This window comes from Symphodus melops (assembly GCF_947650265.1).
Source record: "Symphodus melops genome assembly, chromosome: 4".
Classification (NCBI taxonomy): Eukaryota; Metazoa; Chordata; class Actinopteri; order Labriformes; family Labridae; genus Symphodus; species Symphodus melops.
The window spans coordinates 493,570-509,902 of record NC_136694.1 but is presented as its reverse complement, the minus strand read 5'-3'; the positions used below and the strand labels follow the sequence as shown (position 1 = coordinate 509,902).

Below are 16,333 nucleotides of genomic sequence, written 5' to 3'. Positions count from 1 at the left end.
AAACTGAGCTGGGCTTGAAAATGGGACAAGATGCAGAAAGAAGAGTAGGATGGGTTGGGGGGGGTCTGGGCAGGCCATCCTCGTGGGGAACATCCATGCACACACACACATCCATACCCACACACGCACACACATCCATACACACATACATACAGACACACACACACACACATCCATACACACACATACACACACACACACACACACACACATCCATACACACACATACATACACATCGATACGCACACACACACATCCATACACACACTCACATCCATACACATGTACATACACACGCACACACATGGATACGCACACACTCACATCCATACACATGTACATACACACGCACACACATGGATACGCGCACACACGCGCACACACACACACGCGCACACAGAAGCACATAAAGCAGATAAAGCTGTGTCTCTGGGCTTTGACAGCATGCACTCAGGTCAGACCTGCACAGACTGTGTGTGTGTGTGTGTGTGTGTGTGATGCTTGGTGAGTTATTAACACTTCACCTGTTTGTATCTTTTCCAGCTTTCGTCTGTGGCAGAACATTTTTATCTTTTAGATTGTAAAGAGCGTTTTCTGTTTGAGTGTAAAATGTGCAGAGAGCAGGAGGAAGGTGTTCAGCTGCAGCCTCTTCTTCTTCTTCAGGCCTCTGTGGATCCACACAGCGACCCTCTGACAGTCGCTCACAGAGAGCAGGAGGAAGGTGTTCAGCTGCAGCCTCTTCTTCATCAGGCCTCTGTGGATCCACACAGCGACCCTCTGACAGTCGCTCACAGAGAGCAGGAGGAAGGTGTTCAGCTGCAGCCTCTTCTTCATCAGGCCTCTGTGGATCCACACAGCGACCCTCTGACAGTCGCTCACAGAGAGCAGACTCTTCTCTTCAGCTTCTCTCTGCCTGCAGTTCTCTGTTTGTCTGGTTTTAAAGTCTAAATGGAAACACAGACGTAGGACATGAGGCTGATTATACAGCTTAAGACTCATGTCAGTGATCACTTTGATTGATCTCATCAATTAACTGTGAACTTCTCATGATGTGCTGGTGTTTAAATGTCAGCTCAGTTGAAGTTACTGAAGGAGCCTGTGCTGCAGCTTCACTGCTCTTCATCTCTTTATGTGTTTAAACATTTATTGACCATGCATGCACGTGTGTGTGTGTGTGTGTGTGTGTGTGTGTGTGTGTGTGTGTGTGTTTGAAGATGGAACCAGCCTTCTCTCTGAATGTTGACTGTTTTAAGGAGAATATCGTCGACTGTTTATCTGTTAAAATGTGACACTGCGATGTGTCTGTTGTTATTTTGTTGTTTTGATTTATTTGTCTTTATTGGAGAGGACGGCTGAAGACAGACAGGACATGTTGTGGAGGAGAGAAAGTTGAAGATCAGGTTGGATTTGAACACAGTTGCTCATGGGCTGCAGGTTTTCAGCGCTCAGATCTGATGAGTTGAAGTGTTTGTTGGTTTTTTGGCGTTTTGTTGGATCATAGTCTCAAAGGTCTGGTTGTCTGTCAGCTCTGTGATTGGCTGATTGTCTGTCAGCTCTGTGATTGGCTGGTTGTCTGTCAGCTCTGTGATTGGCTGGTTGTCTGTCTCTACCTTTGGCGTTTTGTTGGATCATAGTCTCAGACTGAGGGAAACCTCGACGTGCTCATGAGAATAAATAAAGGTTTGAATCAACATTATCAGGCTGCACGGCGCTGCAGTGGTTAGCTCTGTCCCCTCATAGTGAAGAGGTTGCTGGTTTGAATCCCTGTCTGTGTGGAGTCTGCATGTTCTCCCCGTGCACAGCATGGGTTCTCTCCGGCTTCCTCCCACAGTCCAATCACATGCTGGTTGTCTGTCAGCTCTGTGATTGGCTGGTTGTCTGTTTCTACCTGTCAGCTCTGTGATTGGCTGGTTGTCTATTGTCAGCTCTGTGATTGGCTGGTTGTCTGTCTCTACCTGTCAGCTCTGTGATTGGCTGGTTGTCTGTCTCTACCTGTCAGCTCTGTGATTGGCTGGTTGTCTGTCAGCTAAGGGACCTTGGACTTCTTATTCTGTTACCATGGTAACAAACAAACATCACAGTCTTGTAATGACCTTTAAGATTGTGGTGACCACATCTGAGGATGTCACGTGTTACTAAATGAGACCTTCATAAACCTGACTCCAGACTTTGTCCTGTTTCAGCAGACCTGTGAGAGATGAACGTGTCGTCTGCTAACGTGACCGTGGTTATCGAGTACCGAGACTCCCTCGCCAAAGCTGTGACCAAGAATGTGATCGTGGTCGTTCTCAGTATCTCGCTCAACTACGTCCACGCGGGACTCATACACACCTTCCGCAAACATCAGGTACGACATTCTTCACATCACTCTACAACACGAGCAACACAAGCAGGACGTCCACGCCAATCAGCCTGAAACTTTGACTCTGTCAGAGCGGGGATGATTCTGCTTGATGTCCCAGTGGGTGATGGTGGTGTTGAACTGGAGCGTTTTGTTTCCTCTCTATTAACATGTAAGAGGAGATCAACATATGAGGAGGTAGGAACACAGCCAGTCTCAGCAACAGAAGAGCAAAGGTGGTTTAACCATGAGGCAAAGGTTGGCTATTTCCTGTCTGGGGCTTCACGCCCAAAATAGCCTCAACGCACTGGTGATGACCAGTCGACCAGGATGGCGACCTCTCTTATAACATATAGAATAGATATATAATATAATATATTTAAACCCCATGTCCACCGTGTGTTTTTTTTCCTAAGCAGCAGCATCTTTTTTCTATGTGTCCCACTGAGGATGAAAGACACTGTAGCTTCAGTGTTTAGCCAGCTCTGCATGTAGAGACACTGTAGCTTAAGTGTTTAGCCAGCTCTGCATGTAGAGACACTGTAGCTTCAGTGTTTAGCCAGCTCTGCATGTGGTGGACACTGTAGCTTCAGTGTTTAGCCAGCTCTGCATGTGGTGGACACTGTAGCTTCAGTGTTTAGCCAGCTCTGCATGTAGAGACACTGTAGCTTCAGTGTTTAGCCAGCTCTGCATGTGGTGGACACTGTAGCTTCAGTGTTTAGCCAGCTCTGCATGTGGTGGACACTGTAGCTTCAGTGTTTAGCCAGCTCTGCATGTGGTGGACACTGTAGCTTCAGTGTTTAGCCAGCTCTGCATGTGGTGGACACTGTAGCTTCAGTGTTTAGCCAGCTCTGCATGTGGTGGACACTGTAGCTTCAGTGTTTAGCCAGCTCTGCATGTGGTGGACACTGTAGCTTCAGTGTTTAGCCAGCTCTGCATGTAGAGACACTGTAGCTTCAGTGTTTAGCCAGCTCTGCATGTGGTGGACACTGTAGCTTCAGTGTTTAGCCAGCTCTGCATGTAGAGACACTGTAGCTTCAGTGTTTAGCCAGCTCTGCATGTGGTGGACACTGTAGCTTCAGTGTTTAGCCAGCTCTGCATGTGGTGGACACTGTAGCTTCAGTGTTTAGCCAGCTCTGCATGTGGTGGACACTGTAGCTTCAGTGTTTAGCCAGCTCTGCATGTGGTGGACACTGTAGCTTCAGTGTTTAGCCAGCTCTGCATGTAGAGACACTGTAGCTTCAGTGTTTAGCCAGCTCTGCATGTGGTGGACACTGTAGCTTCAGTGTTTAGCCAGCTCTGCATGGGTCTGTAAAGCTTTCTGCGTTCTAACCTCTCTCCATGTTTCAAAAGCATCTCCAACATTGATCCTAGTTTGAGCAGCTTTCTGCTGCTGGAGCTTATTAGAAACATGCAGAGGCTTTTTAGCTCGGGTACAATCACTTCTATCTGAAGCAGTTCCACTGCCCGCTTCCATCGCTGCAACACCTGTTCACCTGATAACTACTCTCATATCTGGCAAACCCAGGGGCGTCCAAAACGGCCTTCAAAGCCCCGCCTACCTTCTCTGGTCCAATCAGATCCAGAGCATTCAGGAGCAGAATCTAAAGTTAGAAGGAGGACATACTGGCTGCTGCATTGTTGTCAGAGAAGCTTCAACACAGCAGGTTTCCTTCATGATCACACAGGAAGAGAGCAGCTCTCTGATTGGCTGACTGATCACAGAGGATAGATAGATAGATAGATAGATAGATAGATAGATAGATAGATAGATAGATAGATAGATAGATAGATAGATAGATAGATAGATAGATAGATAGATAGATAGATAGATAGATAGATAGATAGATACTTTATTGATCCCGAGGGAAATTCAAGGCATCCAGTAGCAGTATACAGACAGGCAGGACACAAGACATTAGTTACAATACACACCCGCTGTCCCCCCTCCCCTCTGTATACAAAATCCCCCAAACAAGATATAGCAGCCCCTATGTGACTAAGAATAAACATAATTATATGTTAAACCTGTGCAGTTAGCATTAGCATTAGACTTAAAACTAATATAGCATAATGTACATAACCTGTGAGGAGAGAAAAACATGTGTTGGTTAAAAGAGACCTGTAAACAGTTAAAGAGCCTTAGAAACAAAGTGCTGACCTTTAGAAACTAGTTACATGTGCATGTACAGAGGTGTTTGAGGTAGTGCCAGAGGTGTGAGTACAGTCATTAAACAGTCAATGCAGGGATGTAAATTGGCTCACCAACTTAAAGGAGCAGTGATTTGCATTAAGTGTCCTAGACAATAACCTGAAACCAGGAGTGATTAGGGTGATTATCGTTAAGTACCCAACTATTGAAGAGCAGCTTAGCATTAAGTGTTGAAGACAATAGAGTGAAACTTGACCTAATTAGGGTGATCATGTCAACCATTACAGATGTAGCATAACACAACAGTAGGATGAAACCAGACATGATTAGGGTGATTATCATTAAAGTGACCAGTGCTCAGTAAGGTGACTATCAATATGCATTAAAGTGTCCAACTGGAGGCTGACTCTGAGGTCAGCAGTGCAGATGAGAAGTGAGAAAAAAGTGAAAAAAGATTCCAGGGATCACCGTGCGCTTCTTCCCTGCCGTGACAGTGAAGTGTCATACAGTCTTATGGCCTATAGGGGGACGAAAGAGTTCTTGAGTCTGTCCGTGGAGCACGACTGTGACAGCAGTATTTCGCTGAACATGCTCCTCTGCCCGGTGAAGGTGCTGTGCAGAGGGTGTTGTGTGTTGTCCATGATGGAGAGCATTTTGTCCAGAGACCTCCTCTCTACCACTGTCACCAGTGAGTCCAGCTCTGTACCCACCACAGAGCCGGCCCTCCTCACCAGTCTGTCCAGGCGTGCTGCGTCCCTCTTCTTGCAGCTTCCTCCCCAGCACACCACTGCGTAGAAGAGGACGCTGGACACCACAGACTGCGTCATCAGCTCTCTCTTCAACACAGCATGTTTCCTTCATGTCTTTGTCTGGGGAAGTCCCAAGTCACTAAATCTACCTCTGACATGTTGGTGTTACTCATCACTTCGTCTGTTTCTTTTCACTCTGTAGATTTTCTACATGAATCCTCGATACATCCTGTTTTTCCACCTGGTACTCAACGACATGATCCAGGTGATGCTGACTGTCATCCTGTTCATCATCAGCTACACCCTCTACAAAATAAATGTCTCCATGTGTTGTGTCTTCTTGCTGCTGGCTCTCTTCACCACCGAGAACACGCCTCTCAACCTGGCCTGCATGGCGGTGGAGTGCTACATCGCCATCTGCATGCCACTCCGCCACGTGCAGATCTGCACCATCAGGAGAACCTTGATTGTGATCGGTCTGATCTGGATCACGAGCATGTTGTCTGTCCTTCCTGATCTTTTCATCACGTTGGCCACCGAGCCGCTGGACTTCTTCAGCTCTCGAGTGTTCTGCCTCAGAGAAACGGCCTTCCCAAATCCGCACATCGTCAGGAAAAGAGACATTACTTACATCATGTATCTGGTGGTGGTTTGGCTTGTTATCTTCTACACGTACTTTAGAATCCTGTTCACCGCTAAAGCAGCGAGCAAAGATGCTAAGAAGGCCAGAAACACCATCGTTCTCCACGGTTTTCAGCTGCTGCTGTGTATGGCAACGTATGCAGATCCTCTGTTGACATCCGCTCTCCTGCAATGGTTCCCCAAGAACGTCTCAGACTCCCTGTTCGCTTGTTATATAATCATACATATCCTTCCACGCGCCATAAGCTCCATCATTTATGGCGTACGAGACAAGACTTTCAGAAAGTATCTGAAGAGGTATCTGTTGTGTAAAGTCAGCACGCCGTAAGCATCAGATTATCGACTGGTTATGAAATCATTAAACAAAAAAAACTTCAGATTGTGTTCTTGACTCTTTCTTTATATTCTTCTTTTTGTCTTTGCTCAATAAAAGAACTTCCTGGTTTGTGTTTTCAGATGAATCATAATAGTTTTAGTTTTAGTTTGTTTCCCATGGTGAGGCGTGTAGCTGACCTGATTGACAGGTGTGAACCCCCTGCAGGAACAGACGTCAGACGTCACTGCAGGATTTGTCCAGTAATATTCACAGTGGATGGTGAGACACCATTTATAAAGTGAGAGACTGACTGAAGCCATGTTGTTGATGTGCTCGTCTTACTGCATGCACTGGGTAAGTACCAGCTTCTCTTCTCTCATGTCGCTCCTGCCTCAAACACAAACACTGACGTCTTCTTGTTTATGTGGATTTTTCATAACTCTTCTGTCACATGTGATTTGTGTTTCTATCCTTGAACATGTCCTCCTGGTTGAGCCCCTTTGCTCAGACATCATTCTCTTCAAACTGAAGGATTGGTTTAGTCGAACGTGGTTGATGTTGAGGAACGAACAGATTTACGTGTTTCTGTCCTGTTGTGTTTATACTCAGTGGTGTCTTGATTTCTCTTCTTGTGGGCACTTTTATGAGTTGTGTGTCTTGCTGACAGCTCCACGCTCTGAAGCTTCTCCCTCACATTAATCACAGAGTTTGTCTTTGGTCAGGCCGTGACTGACAGCTGGCTCTAAGGAGGGGAAATGTTTGATTCTGAGCTTCTGAATATCACTGACTTGTGTTATGAGTGAAGCTGTGAGCTGTGTGATGTGAATCAGTAAACCAGCCTGTACATACCACACAGTGGCTCACCAGCTTATTACTAATGTTACAACATGTCTCATAATTCAAATTCAAACAACTTCATTTGTCCGTGGGGGGAAATTCAAGAGCACACAGAGCAGTAAATGAACGACAGTGCAGCTATGCTAAAACCTTTAACCAAGATAAGAGTCAACAAAGAATAAAGTGTCAAAGAAGAATAAGTTTTAAGAGTGTTAGTACAAAGTTAGAATATAAAATCACAGAGTTAGATCGAAGGAAGAGCAGAGAGTCAAGTGTCTAGATGTTTGTACAAGTTAAAAACAAACTACAGAGTTAGATTCAGAGGACAGTAAAAGGACACGCATGTAAAGCAAACATGTGAACAGACATGATGTAAACAGACATGATGTAAACAGACATGATGCAAACAGACATGATGTAAACAGACGTGATGTAAACAGACATGCAGTAGACTGTAGAAACAGGTATAAACAGAACTGTAGTGCAGAAACAGATATAAGTGGACAGTGATCAGACTAAGATGTGATCAGACATGATGCATATATGTAATGAACAGATATAACAGAACTATAATGCAGTAATAAATATAATATTTGACTATAAAGCCAAGTGTATGTACTAAATAATAAAGTGATAGTGGGATAATGGCACATGGAGCCCTTCATTATCATGAAAACGCAGACGTGCACACTTCTCTGTAGATGCTTTGTTGATGTTAATAAGACGAGTGAGGAGGGGAACACGTCTGCTCATGTTGTCTTCAATGTTCTGTGAGAAAATCAAGTTTTCTTCAAAGCCCATTTCTGGAATTAAGTGTTGTTTAATCCTCTTTAATTGAGCTGTGTAGAGAGATGATGACGCTCTCTTCCTCTGTGATCAGTCAGCCAATCAGAGAGCTGCTCTCTTCCTCTGTGATCATGAAGGAAACCTGCTGTGTTGAAGCTTCTCTGACAACAATGCAGCAGCCAGTATGTCCTCCTTCTAACTTTAGATTCTGCTCCTGAATGCTCTGGATCTGATTGGACCAGAGAAGGTAGCTTAGATTACATGTTCATGTTTATGGCCATTTGCACAGGTAGGACAGCACAACACTTCTCAACTCTACCAAAAAGGAAATAATTTACAAATAGAAGAGCAACATAATTTGTGTTTTAAATAAACAATATAAAAAACTATAAAGGGAGACATTATACTATTAAGTAAAACGTTTTCTTGTCCTGCAAGTCTGTTAAAATGGAGAATAGATTTTTATATTTCTGTTCTATACTTCTGATGACTCAAAGGTCTTTTACACCACAGGTCACACCTACACATTCACACACTGATGGTAGAGGCTGCTGCAGAGTCCATCAGTATGAACTCATCCATTCACACACATTCACACACTGATGGTAGAGGCTGCTGCAGAGTAAAGAGTCCATCAGTATTAACTCATCCATTCACACACATTCACACACTGATGGTAGAGGCTGCTGCAGAGTAAAGAGTCCATCAGTATTAACTCATCCATTCACACACATTCACACACTGATGGTAGAGGCTGCTGCAGAGTAAAGAGTCCATCAGTATTAACTCATCCATTCAGACACATTCACACACTGATGGTAGAGGCTGCTGCAGAGTAAAGAGTCCATCAGTATTAACTCATCCATTCACACACATTCACACACTGATGGTAGAGGCTGCTGTCTAATACGGGACAGGATGCTGCAGCTCTCGACAATGTTTAGACTGCAGTACCCATTTTAAACTCCAGGTGTCAGACTTACATACCACTCCTTTAAATTGTGACCTGATAAATTCAGTGTTATGACATTGATTACGAACATCATTAAACTAATATGATGCTCTCTCCTTTCTAGGAAGGACTTTGTAATATTTGAGCTGATCATGTCATTGGCCAACACAACGGTGGTCGTTCGGTATCAAGATTCTCTCTCTAAAGCCGTCGCCAAGAACGTGATCATCGTGTTTCTGGGGATCTCCATCAACTACATCAATGCCAGCCTCTTTTACACCTTCAGCAAACACCAGGTATGACCGCGGCCGGGTTAAACCGTTTCACTGTTGGAGGGTCAGGGTCTTTAAAATGTGTGTCAGGATGCGTTATTATTTGAGCTGTTAAAGAATTCATTTTTTAACATCTGGATTAAACGCTGAAATTTGATTTCAGTGTTTTTACTCACGATTAAAATGACATTATTTTCAGTTTTAAAATATTTGTTATGCTGTTATGCTAGTGTTTAAAATGGCTACTGCAGACCAAATTTAAAACGCTGCCAGTCCAAGTATGCTAGTGTTAGCTTGCGCCATAGTGGCTTTTTAACAGCAGTTTGTTAGCTTACAAAGTCAACAGCTTTATAGATCACTGAGGAGCTGAGAGGAAACATTTTAAGCCCTGTGTCCACCTGCGTCTGTAGAAAAGCCTTGGCTGTGTGCTAATGAACGCTCACATGAAGCGTTTATGCACTGAGAAGAAAGCGAGGAGGTTGTGGGTACAAGACACGATCAGTAGTTAGCAGTGACCTCAACAGCGCCTTTATGAAAGGTTGGACGATTTTCACCTTGAGCACGTGTTGTTGTGCTTTTTCTCTGGGCCGCCCGCCTGCTTCTGTGAACGTTCTCCCCTCATAGAAAGCAATTTTAAAAAGACGCTGGCACTCAGAAAAACAAAGGCTAGGTGGTCACGAGGCCTGGGATGACAAAACCGCTCATCCGACCAGAGTACAAACCCACTGGAGCCCTCTACTGGTCCAAACCAACCATGGCAACATTAGGCACATGTTATCTGTGGGAAGAGAATCTGTGAAGGTGATATGTTGTGTTAAAGTTGGGTACTGTAGTCCGTTAAGAGTTACCATATATATGCCTTTGTGTACTAAAAGTGAGGCTTCTCCCATTTCCTTAACCTTCCACTTGCACATTTTATGGTTGTTCAAAGTCAAAAACCAAAAGCTAACTGGACCTGGTTGAATCTTGAACCAGGTCCCGTTGTCTCTTGGATGTAACTGTGAACTACCATGGCGTCAAAGACTGGAACCTTCACAGATGTATTTTGCTTCTCTCCCTCAGATCTTCTACAGAAACCCTCGATACATCCTCTTCATTCACTTGGTGGTCAATGACACCATCCAGGTGACGCTGACTGTAATCCTGTTCATCATCAGCTACACTATCTACAGAATATATGTCCCCGTCTGTTGGGTCATAATCCTGCTAACTCTCTTCGCCACCGAGAACACACCTCTCAACCTGGCCTGCATGGCGGTGGAGTGCTACATCGCCATCTGCATGCCGCTCCGCCACGTGCAGATCTGCACCATCAGGAAAACCTTGATTCTGATCGGTCTGATCTGGATCACGAGCATGTTGTCTGTTCTTCCTGATCTGTTCGTCACGTTGGCAACCGAGCCGCTGGACTTCTTCAGCTCCCGAGTGTTCTGCCTCAGAGTAGTGGCCTTTCCAAATCCGCTCTTAGTTAAGAAGAGAGATGTCGTACATTCACTGCTTCTAGCTGCAGTCTGGATCACTATCTCCTACACGTATTGTAGGATTCTGTTCACGGCAAAAACAGCTAGCAAAGATGCTAACAAGGCCAGAAACACCATCCTTCTGCACGGGTTCCAGCTGCTGCTGGGTATGGGAAAATATATTGGCCCTCCATTATTATCTTTTCTCAGGCAACGTTTTCCTCAAAACTATACAGACAGTCTCTTTGCTTACTATGTTATTGTGCAAATCCTGCCCAGATCCATTAGTCCAATAATTTACGGTGTACGAGACAACACTTTCCGGAGGTACCTGAAAAGGTATCTGTTTTGTAAAGTCACCATCCGATAACCTTTCAGAACTTACAAAAAGTAAAGAGGTATTTCCTAATAATAAAGTAAAACTTTGCACAACTCTCACTCCTTCTCTTCATTAACTCCACTATTCTTCAACTAACGTGCTCATCATGTAACGTTTAGAAACAAAAGGATACCACAATCTCAAATCTAAATACCTCAGTATTAACTCATCCATTCACACACTGATGGTAGAGGCTGCTGCAGAGTCCATCAGTATGAACTCATCCATTCATACACATTCACACACTGATGGTAGAGGCTGCTGCAGAGTCCATCAGTATTAACTCATCCATTCATACACATTCACACACTGATGGTAGAGGCTGCTGCAGAGTGAAGAGTCCATCAGTATTAACTCATCCATTCATACACATTCACACACTGATGGTAGAGGCTGCTGCAGAGTCCATCAGTATTAACTCATCCATTCATACACATTCACACACTGATGGTAGAGGCTGCTGCAGAGTCCATCAGTATGAACTCATCCATTCATACACATTCACACACTGATGGTAGAGGCTGCTGCAGAGTCCATCAGTATGAACTCATCCATTCAGACACATTCACACACTGATGGTAGAGGCTGCTGCAGAGTCCATCAGTGTTAACTCATCCATTCATACACATTCACACACTGATGGTAGAGGCTGCTGCAGAGTCCATCAGTATTAACTCATCCATTCATACACATTCACACACTGATGGTAGAGGCTGCTGCAGAGTAAAGAGTCCATCAGTATGAACTCATCCATTCATACACATTCACACACTGACGGTAGAGGCTGCTGCAGAGTCCATCAGTATGAACTCATCCATTCATGCACATTCACACACTGATGGTAGAGGCTGCTGCAGAGTAAAGAGTCCATCAGTATGAAGTCATCCATTCACACACATTCACACACTGATGGTAGAGGCTGCTGCAGAGTAAAGAGTCCATCAGTATGAACTCATCCATTCATACACATTCACACACTGATGGTAGAGGCTGCTGCAGAGTCCATCAGTATTAACTCATCCATTCATACACATTCACACACTGATGGTAAAGTAGTGTTATGGCTGACTGACAGGCCTCTGATGAATAAGTTGAGTTCACTGGATGTTTCTGGATGTCACAGTGATGCAGACTCTGCCAGTCTGCAGAACTCTTGCAGCCTCCTCATAAAAAGCCATCAGACTTCTGAAAGTGGAGCCTCACAGACGGCGTCTCAGGTAGGACAGTTAAAACAGCTGCTCGCTGTCATAATGCTGTTTACTCTTTGTACTGTGGTCTCTATTCTTTAAACTGTGTGTGGTGTTAACTGCTTTAACACAACACTTCTGTTCTGAGTTCTTAAATTCAGCACGTTTCTAGAATCATGACACACCTGAGTGTGTGACAGGTGTGCAGATCGGAGGAGGGGGAACAACTGAAAGGCAGTGACGACGCTCGGGCACACGGTCGCTCTTTATGGAAACAGATTTATTGAATCAGACACCGTTAGCCAGTCTCACTGTCTTGATAAGAACTCAACACGTCGTGCAGATCCTGTTTTTAAATGTTAGACTTAAAGGTAAACTCTGTCACACTTTCTCACCTGTACACAGACCCTTCATGGTAGCATGCAGCCGTTTACAGGGTTTGACTTGGATCACAGCAGTCTGTGGGCTCCACTGACAAAACACTTCTGGATTTTGATTCATCTTGTGGACATAAAAAGCGTTTGGAAAAGTTATCTCACAATATGTAGAATCGTGATTCAAGTATGGAGAAGATATCGAATCGTGGGGCCTCCTCTTGTTCACAGAGTTTAAGTTTGATTCACCAGATGTTGTGAATTCAACAACTGATCGTGTGTGTTAGCTGTGATCTCAGCATCAGTCTAATGAATCTTTGCTACTTTCAGGAGAATTATCTGTTGTTAGATTGTTGTGTGAACTTAGATGGTCTGCTTTTTAAGGAACATTGATGGAAACTCTTTAAAGTTCATCCTGGGGAGGTTTCTGCTGGAAATCGTGAGACAGACTGGATTATCTTAGAGTTTATTCTGCCGAGGTCAGAGAGCAGCAACAGATCACATCTGACAGAGTTCAACTCAAAGTTTAATTTATCTGTCAGACTTTTATTTTATAACACTAAGGGCCTGATTTACTGAGATCCTAATTAAAGAGTACTAAAGTCCACGTGAGAGAGGCAAGTGACTGTATAGAATTTTCGAGTTTTAGCAGATAAATCTGAGTATAACAAAAATAACATTTGGCTTATCAGAAAACCTCGGCATTAAACGTGGCCTCTCTTTTCTGTCCTTCATTTTTCGAATGAATTGTCAAACATTGCGCAGGAAGTGCGAGCTGTGGCACGGCGCTCAGGTGCAACACTCGGACTATTGCCAAGACCAGCGCTGTGTCTGATCGGACATAGATGTCTTTGTAAAACGTGCAACCCGAGAAAAAGGAAATGCTCAGTTTAAAATGTTGGTGAGAAGAGGGAAACAGATTGTGCTCCTGGATTAACACGTTAAGTGTTAACCCAAACATTACACATGGCCAGCCTTCTGCACCTCAGTGAGGTCGAGAAGCATGTGATCCTCACTCAGCCAATCAGAAGAGATCACCCTACGTCACTGATCCTGCTATTGTGGCATTTGAACCAAATATGGTAGCTTTGTAAATGTTTATTACACTTAGATTTTTTTTTAAATGTTATAACAGAAATAAAGTTCTGTTATGTCCCTGAATAACACTGTGAGGTTGAATTTTTGAATTTCAAAGTATTTCAATGAGTTTCCTGTAAAGGGTTAAATTTAGAAAGTCACAATCACCTCAATGTTTGCCTGGCTTGGTAAATCACACCGTGTACTAACTTAACTTCTTTGTATTTTCTCCTCCCAGTATTTTGCACACTGAGGCAAAAAGGCCTCATGTTGCACATTCATTAAGGCAAACGTACTAAAGGGACAAGACGTGTTGTTTTGCTCATAAGAAAGATGTAATCCTCACTGCACCCTGTCAGTAGATCATATAGCATGTTGTTGCTGGTGGTATCAAGTTTGCACACATTTTAATACAAGCAAACGTTTAGTACATCAGGCCCAACGTAATGTTGTCTGTAATGTTTGGACTCTGGACTGAGGCTGGCTTTACACGACAACACTTCTGGGGGAGACAAAATATTGTATCAGATGTGCCTTTTGTTTCGACGGTGGGGGGATTTTCTGGGGTTAGGAATGCCATCCATCCATCCATCCATTTTCTGCCGCTTATCCGGGGCCGGGTCGCGGGGGCAGCAGTCTAAGCAGAGACACCCAGACTTCCCTCACCCCAGACACCTCCTCCAGCTCTTCCGGTGGGACCCTAAGGCGTTCCCAAGCCAGCCGAGAGACATAGTCTCTCCAGCGTGTCCTGGGTCTACCCCGAGGCCTCCTCCCGGAGGGACATGCCCGGAACACCTCCCTAGGGAGGCGTCCAGGAGGCATCCGGACCAGATGCCCGAACCACCTCAACTGACTCCTCTCAATGTGAAGGAGTAACGGCTCTACTCCGAGCTCCTCCCTGGTGACCGAGCTCCTCACCCTATCTCTAAGGGTGCGCCCAGCCACCCTACAGAGGAAGCCCATTTCAGCCGCTTGTATCCGAGATCTCGTTCTTTCGGTCATGACCCAAAGCTCATGACCATAGGTGAGGGTAGGAACGAAGATTGACCGGTAAATCGAGAGCTTCGCCTTTCGGCTTAGCTCCTTCTTCACCACGACGGACCGATACAGCGACCGCATGACTGCAGACGCCGACTGCAGACGCCGCACCGATCCGTCTGTCGATCTCGCGCTCCATCTTCCCCCGACTCGTGAACAAGACCCCGAGATACTTAAACTCCTCCACCTGGGGCAAGGACTCCCCACCGACCCGAAGAGGGCAAACCACCTTTTCTCGACCGGGTTAGGAATGCAAAAAAGATAAATCCACCGTTGTGTTCTCGCCAAATAGGTTGGTCTGAGCTGCTCACGTCACATCCATGTACAGTACAGTAACAGTACTGTAACTTTTTAGGGACGGAAAGCCTGAAGAGAAAATAAAACGTTTGAGTCCTGTTTCCAGTTCCAGTATGTTGTGTTTGAGGTTTAGAGCTACAGCATGCACCGAAATATAACCTTTAAATGTTGATCTGTCTCCAACAGAGGCGTCAGATGAACTCCATGAACGCCTCATCTGACGTCCGCAACGTGACAGATGCTATGAGTTATCGAGACTCTTACAGCAAAGCTGTGGCCAAAAATATGATCATTTTAGTTCTGGGTGAAACCATCAGCTACATGATCCACACCTTCAGGAAGCAGCAGGTCAGAATGTTTCTGTGATTTAACCCCTGAAACCAGCTTCAGCTTTATTACAGAATGTCTTCTTGTCTCCTTCAGGTTTTAAACATGAATCCTCGTTACATCCTGTTCGTCCACCTGGTGGTGAACGATATGATCCAGCTCACGACAACAATCAGCCTGTTTGTCTTCAGTTATATCTTCTATAGAATCAATGCTTCACTTTGCTGCCTCATCATCACGCTGGCCGTCTTCACCACTCTCAACACTCCGCTCAACTTAGCCGTCATGGCGATGGAGTGCTACATCGCTGTGTGTTTACCTCTGAGGCACGCTGAGCTGTGTACGGTCAAAAGAACATATGTTCTGATTGGTGGGATTTGGGCCCTGAGCGCCGTCTCTGCACTGCCCGACGTCTTTATCTTCCTCGCAACGGAGCCCGTGCAGGTGTTTCATTCTTGTTCTATTCTGTGACACTCATTCTGTCTTCAGACACCCCATATACGTGCAGAAGAAGGACGTCTGCTACACAGTCTACCTGATTGGTGTTTGGCTCACACTCTTCTACACGTATGTGATGATCTTCACAGCAGCTAAATCCGCTGATGGAGATGCAAAGAAGGCCAGGAATACAATCCTGCTCCATGGTTTCCAGCTGCTGTTGTCTATTCTCACATATGTTTACAATCTGATCAGCAGGTCTCTGTTGAGCTGGTTTCCTAAACATTATATACATGTAGTCTTTGTGTCCTACATCATCATCCAGGTCCTTCCCCGGTTCATCAGTCCCATCGTGTACGGCCTTCGAGATCAGATGTTTCGACAGCATTTAATGAAGTATCTCCTCTGCACAGTGAGAACAAGCATTAAACCCTGGACTGAGTCCAAACCCAGCGACAACCTCCACAACTGAAAGTCAAGACAGTCATGAAATACGCTGCAGTTCCTCGAGTGTCCACTTGAGGCAGTCAGCATTCCGTCGGAGGTGGTCTGACCATCCATCCATCCATTTTCTGCCGCTTATCCAGTGCCGGTCTCAGGGGCCGCTGTCTAGGCAGAGATGCCCAGACTTCCCTCGCAAATCGAGAGCTTCCCCTTTCGGCTAGGCTCCTTCTTCATCACGACGGACCGATACAGCAACCATATGAC

At 45.0% G+C, this 16,333-nt stretch overlaps 3 protein-coding genes across 3 annotated transcripts; all 3 read left to right on the top strand.

Annotated features, from left to right (window-relative positions):
- Positions 1-2,114: 2,114 nt before the first annotated feature.
- Positions 2,115-6,213, top strand: LOC306823066 (odorant receptor 131-2-like; the record flags this gene model as incomplete). The annotated part of the gene is made up of 2 exons (XM_079342431.1): positions 2,115-2,348; positions 5,446-6,213. Exons 1-2 carry the CDS (start codon positions 2,199-2,201, stop codon positions 6,211-6,213), a joined length of 918 nt encoding a protein of 305 aa, XP_079198557.1. The 5' UTR covers positions 2,115-2,198.
- Positions 6,214-8,916: 2,703 nt separating this feature from the next.
- On the top strand, positions 8,917-10,975 carry LOC306822729 (odorant receptor 131-2-like). Its single transcript, XM_079341926.1, has 2 exons — positions 8,917-9,072; positions 10,111-10,975. The coding sequence occupies exons 1-2, from the start codon at positions 8,929-8,931 to the stop codon at positions 10,876-10,878; spliced, it is 912 nt and encodes a 303-aa protein (XP_079198052.1). The 5' UTR covers positions 8,917-8,928; the 3' UTR covers positions 10,879-10,975.
- A 4,137-nt stretch (positions 10,976-15,112) lies between these two features.
- Positions 15,113-16,097, top strand: LOC306823065 (odorant receptor 131-2-like; the record flags this gene model as incomplete). Its single annotated transcript, XM_079342430.1, is given in 3 exon segments — positions 15,113-15,208; positions 15,284-15,643; positions 15,645-16,097. Coding segments are annotated over 3 exon segments (876 nt in total). The 5' UTR covers positions 15,113-15,145.
- Between the last annotated feature and the right edge of the window lie 236 nt (positions 16,098-16,333).

Excerpts from the sequence above, each read along its gene's own strand:
- LOC306822729 (XM_079341926.1), top strand. The coding sequence starts at position 8,929 with ATGTCATTGGCCAACACAACGGTGGTCGTTCGGTATCAAGATTCTCTC. Across the intron at positions 9,073-10,110 it reads ACACCTTCAGCAAACACCAG|ATCTTCTACAGAAACCCTCG; the intron begins GTATGACCGCGG and ends TCTCTCCCTCAG.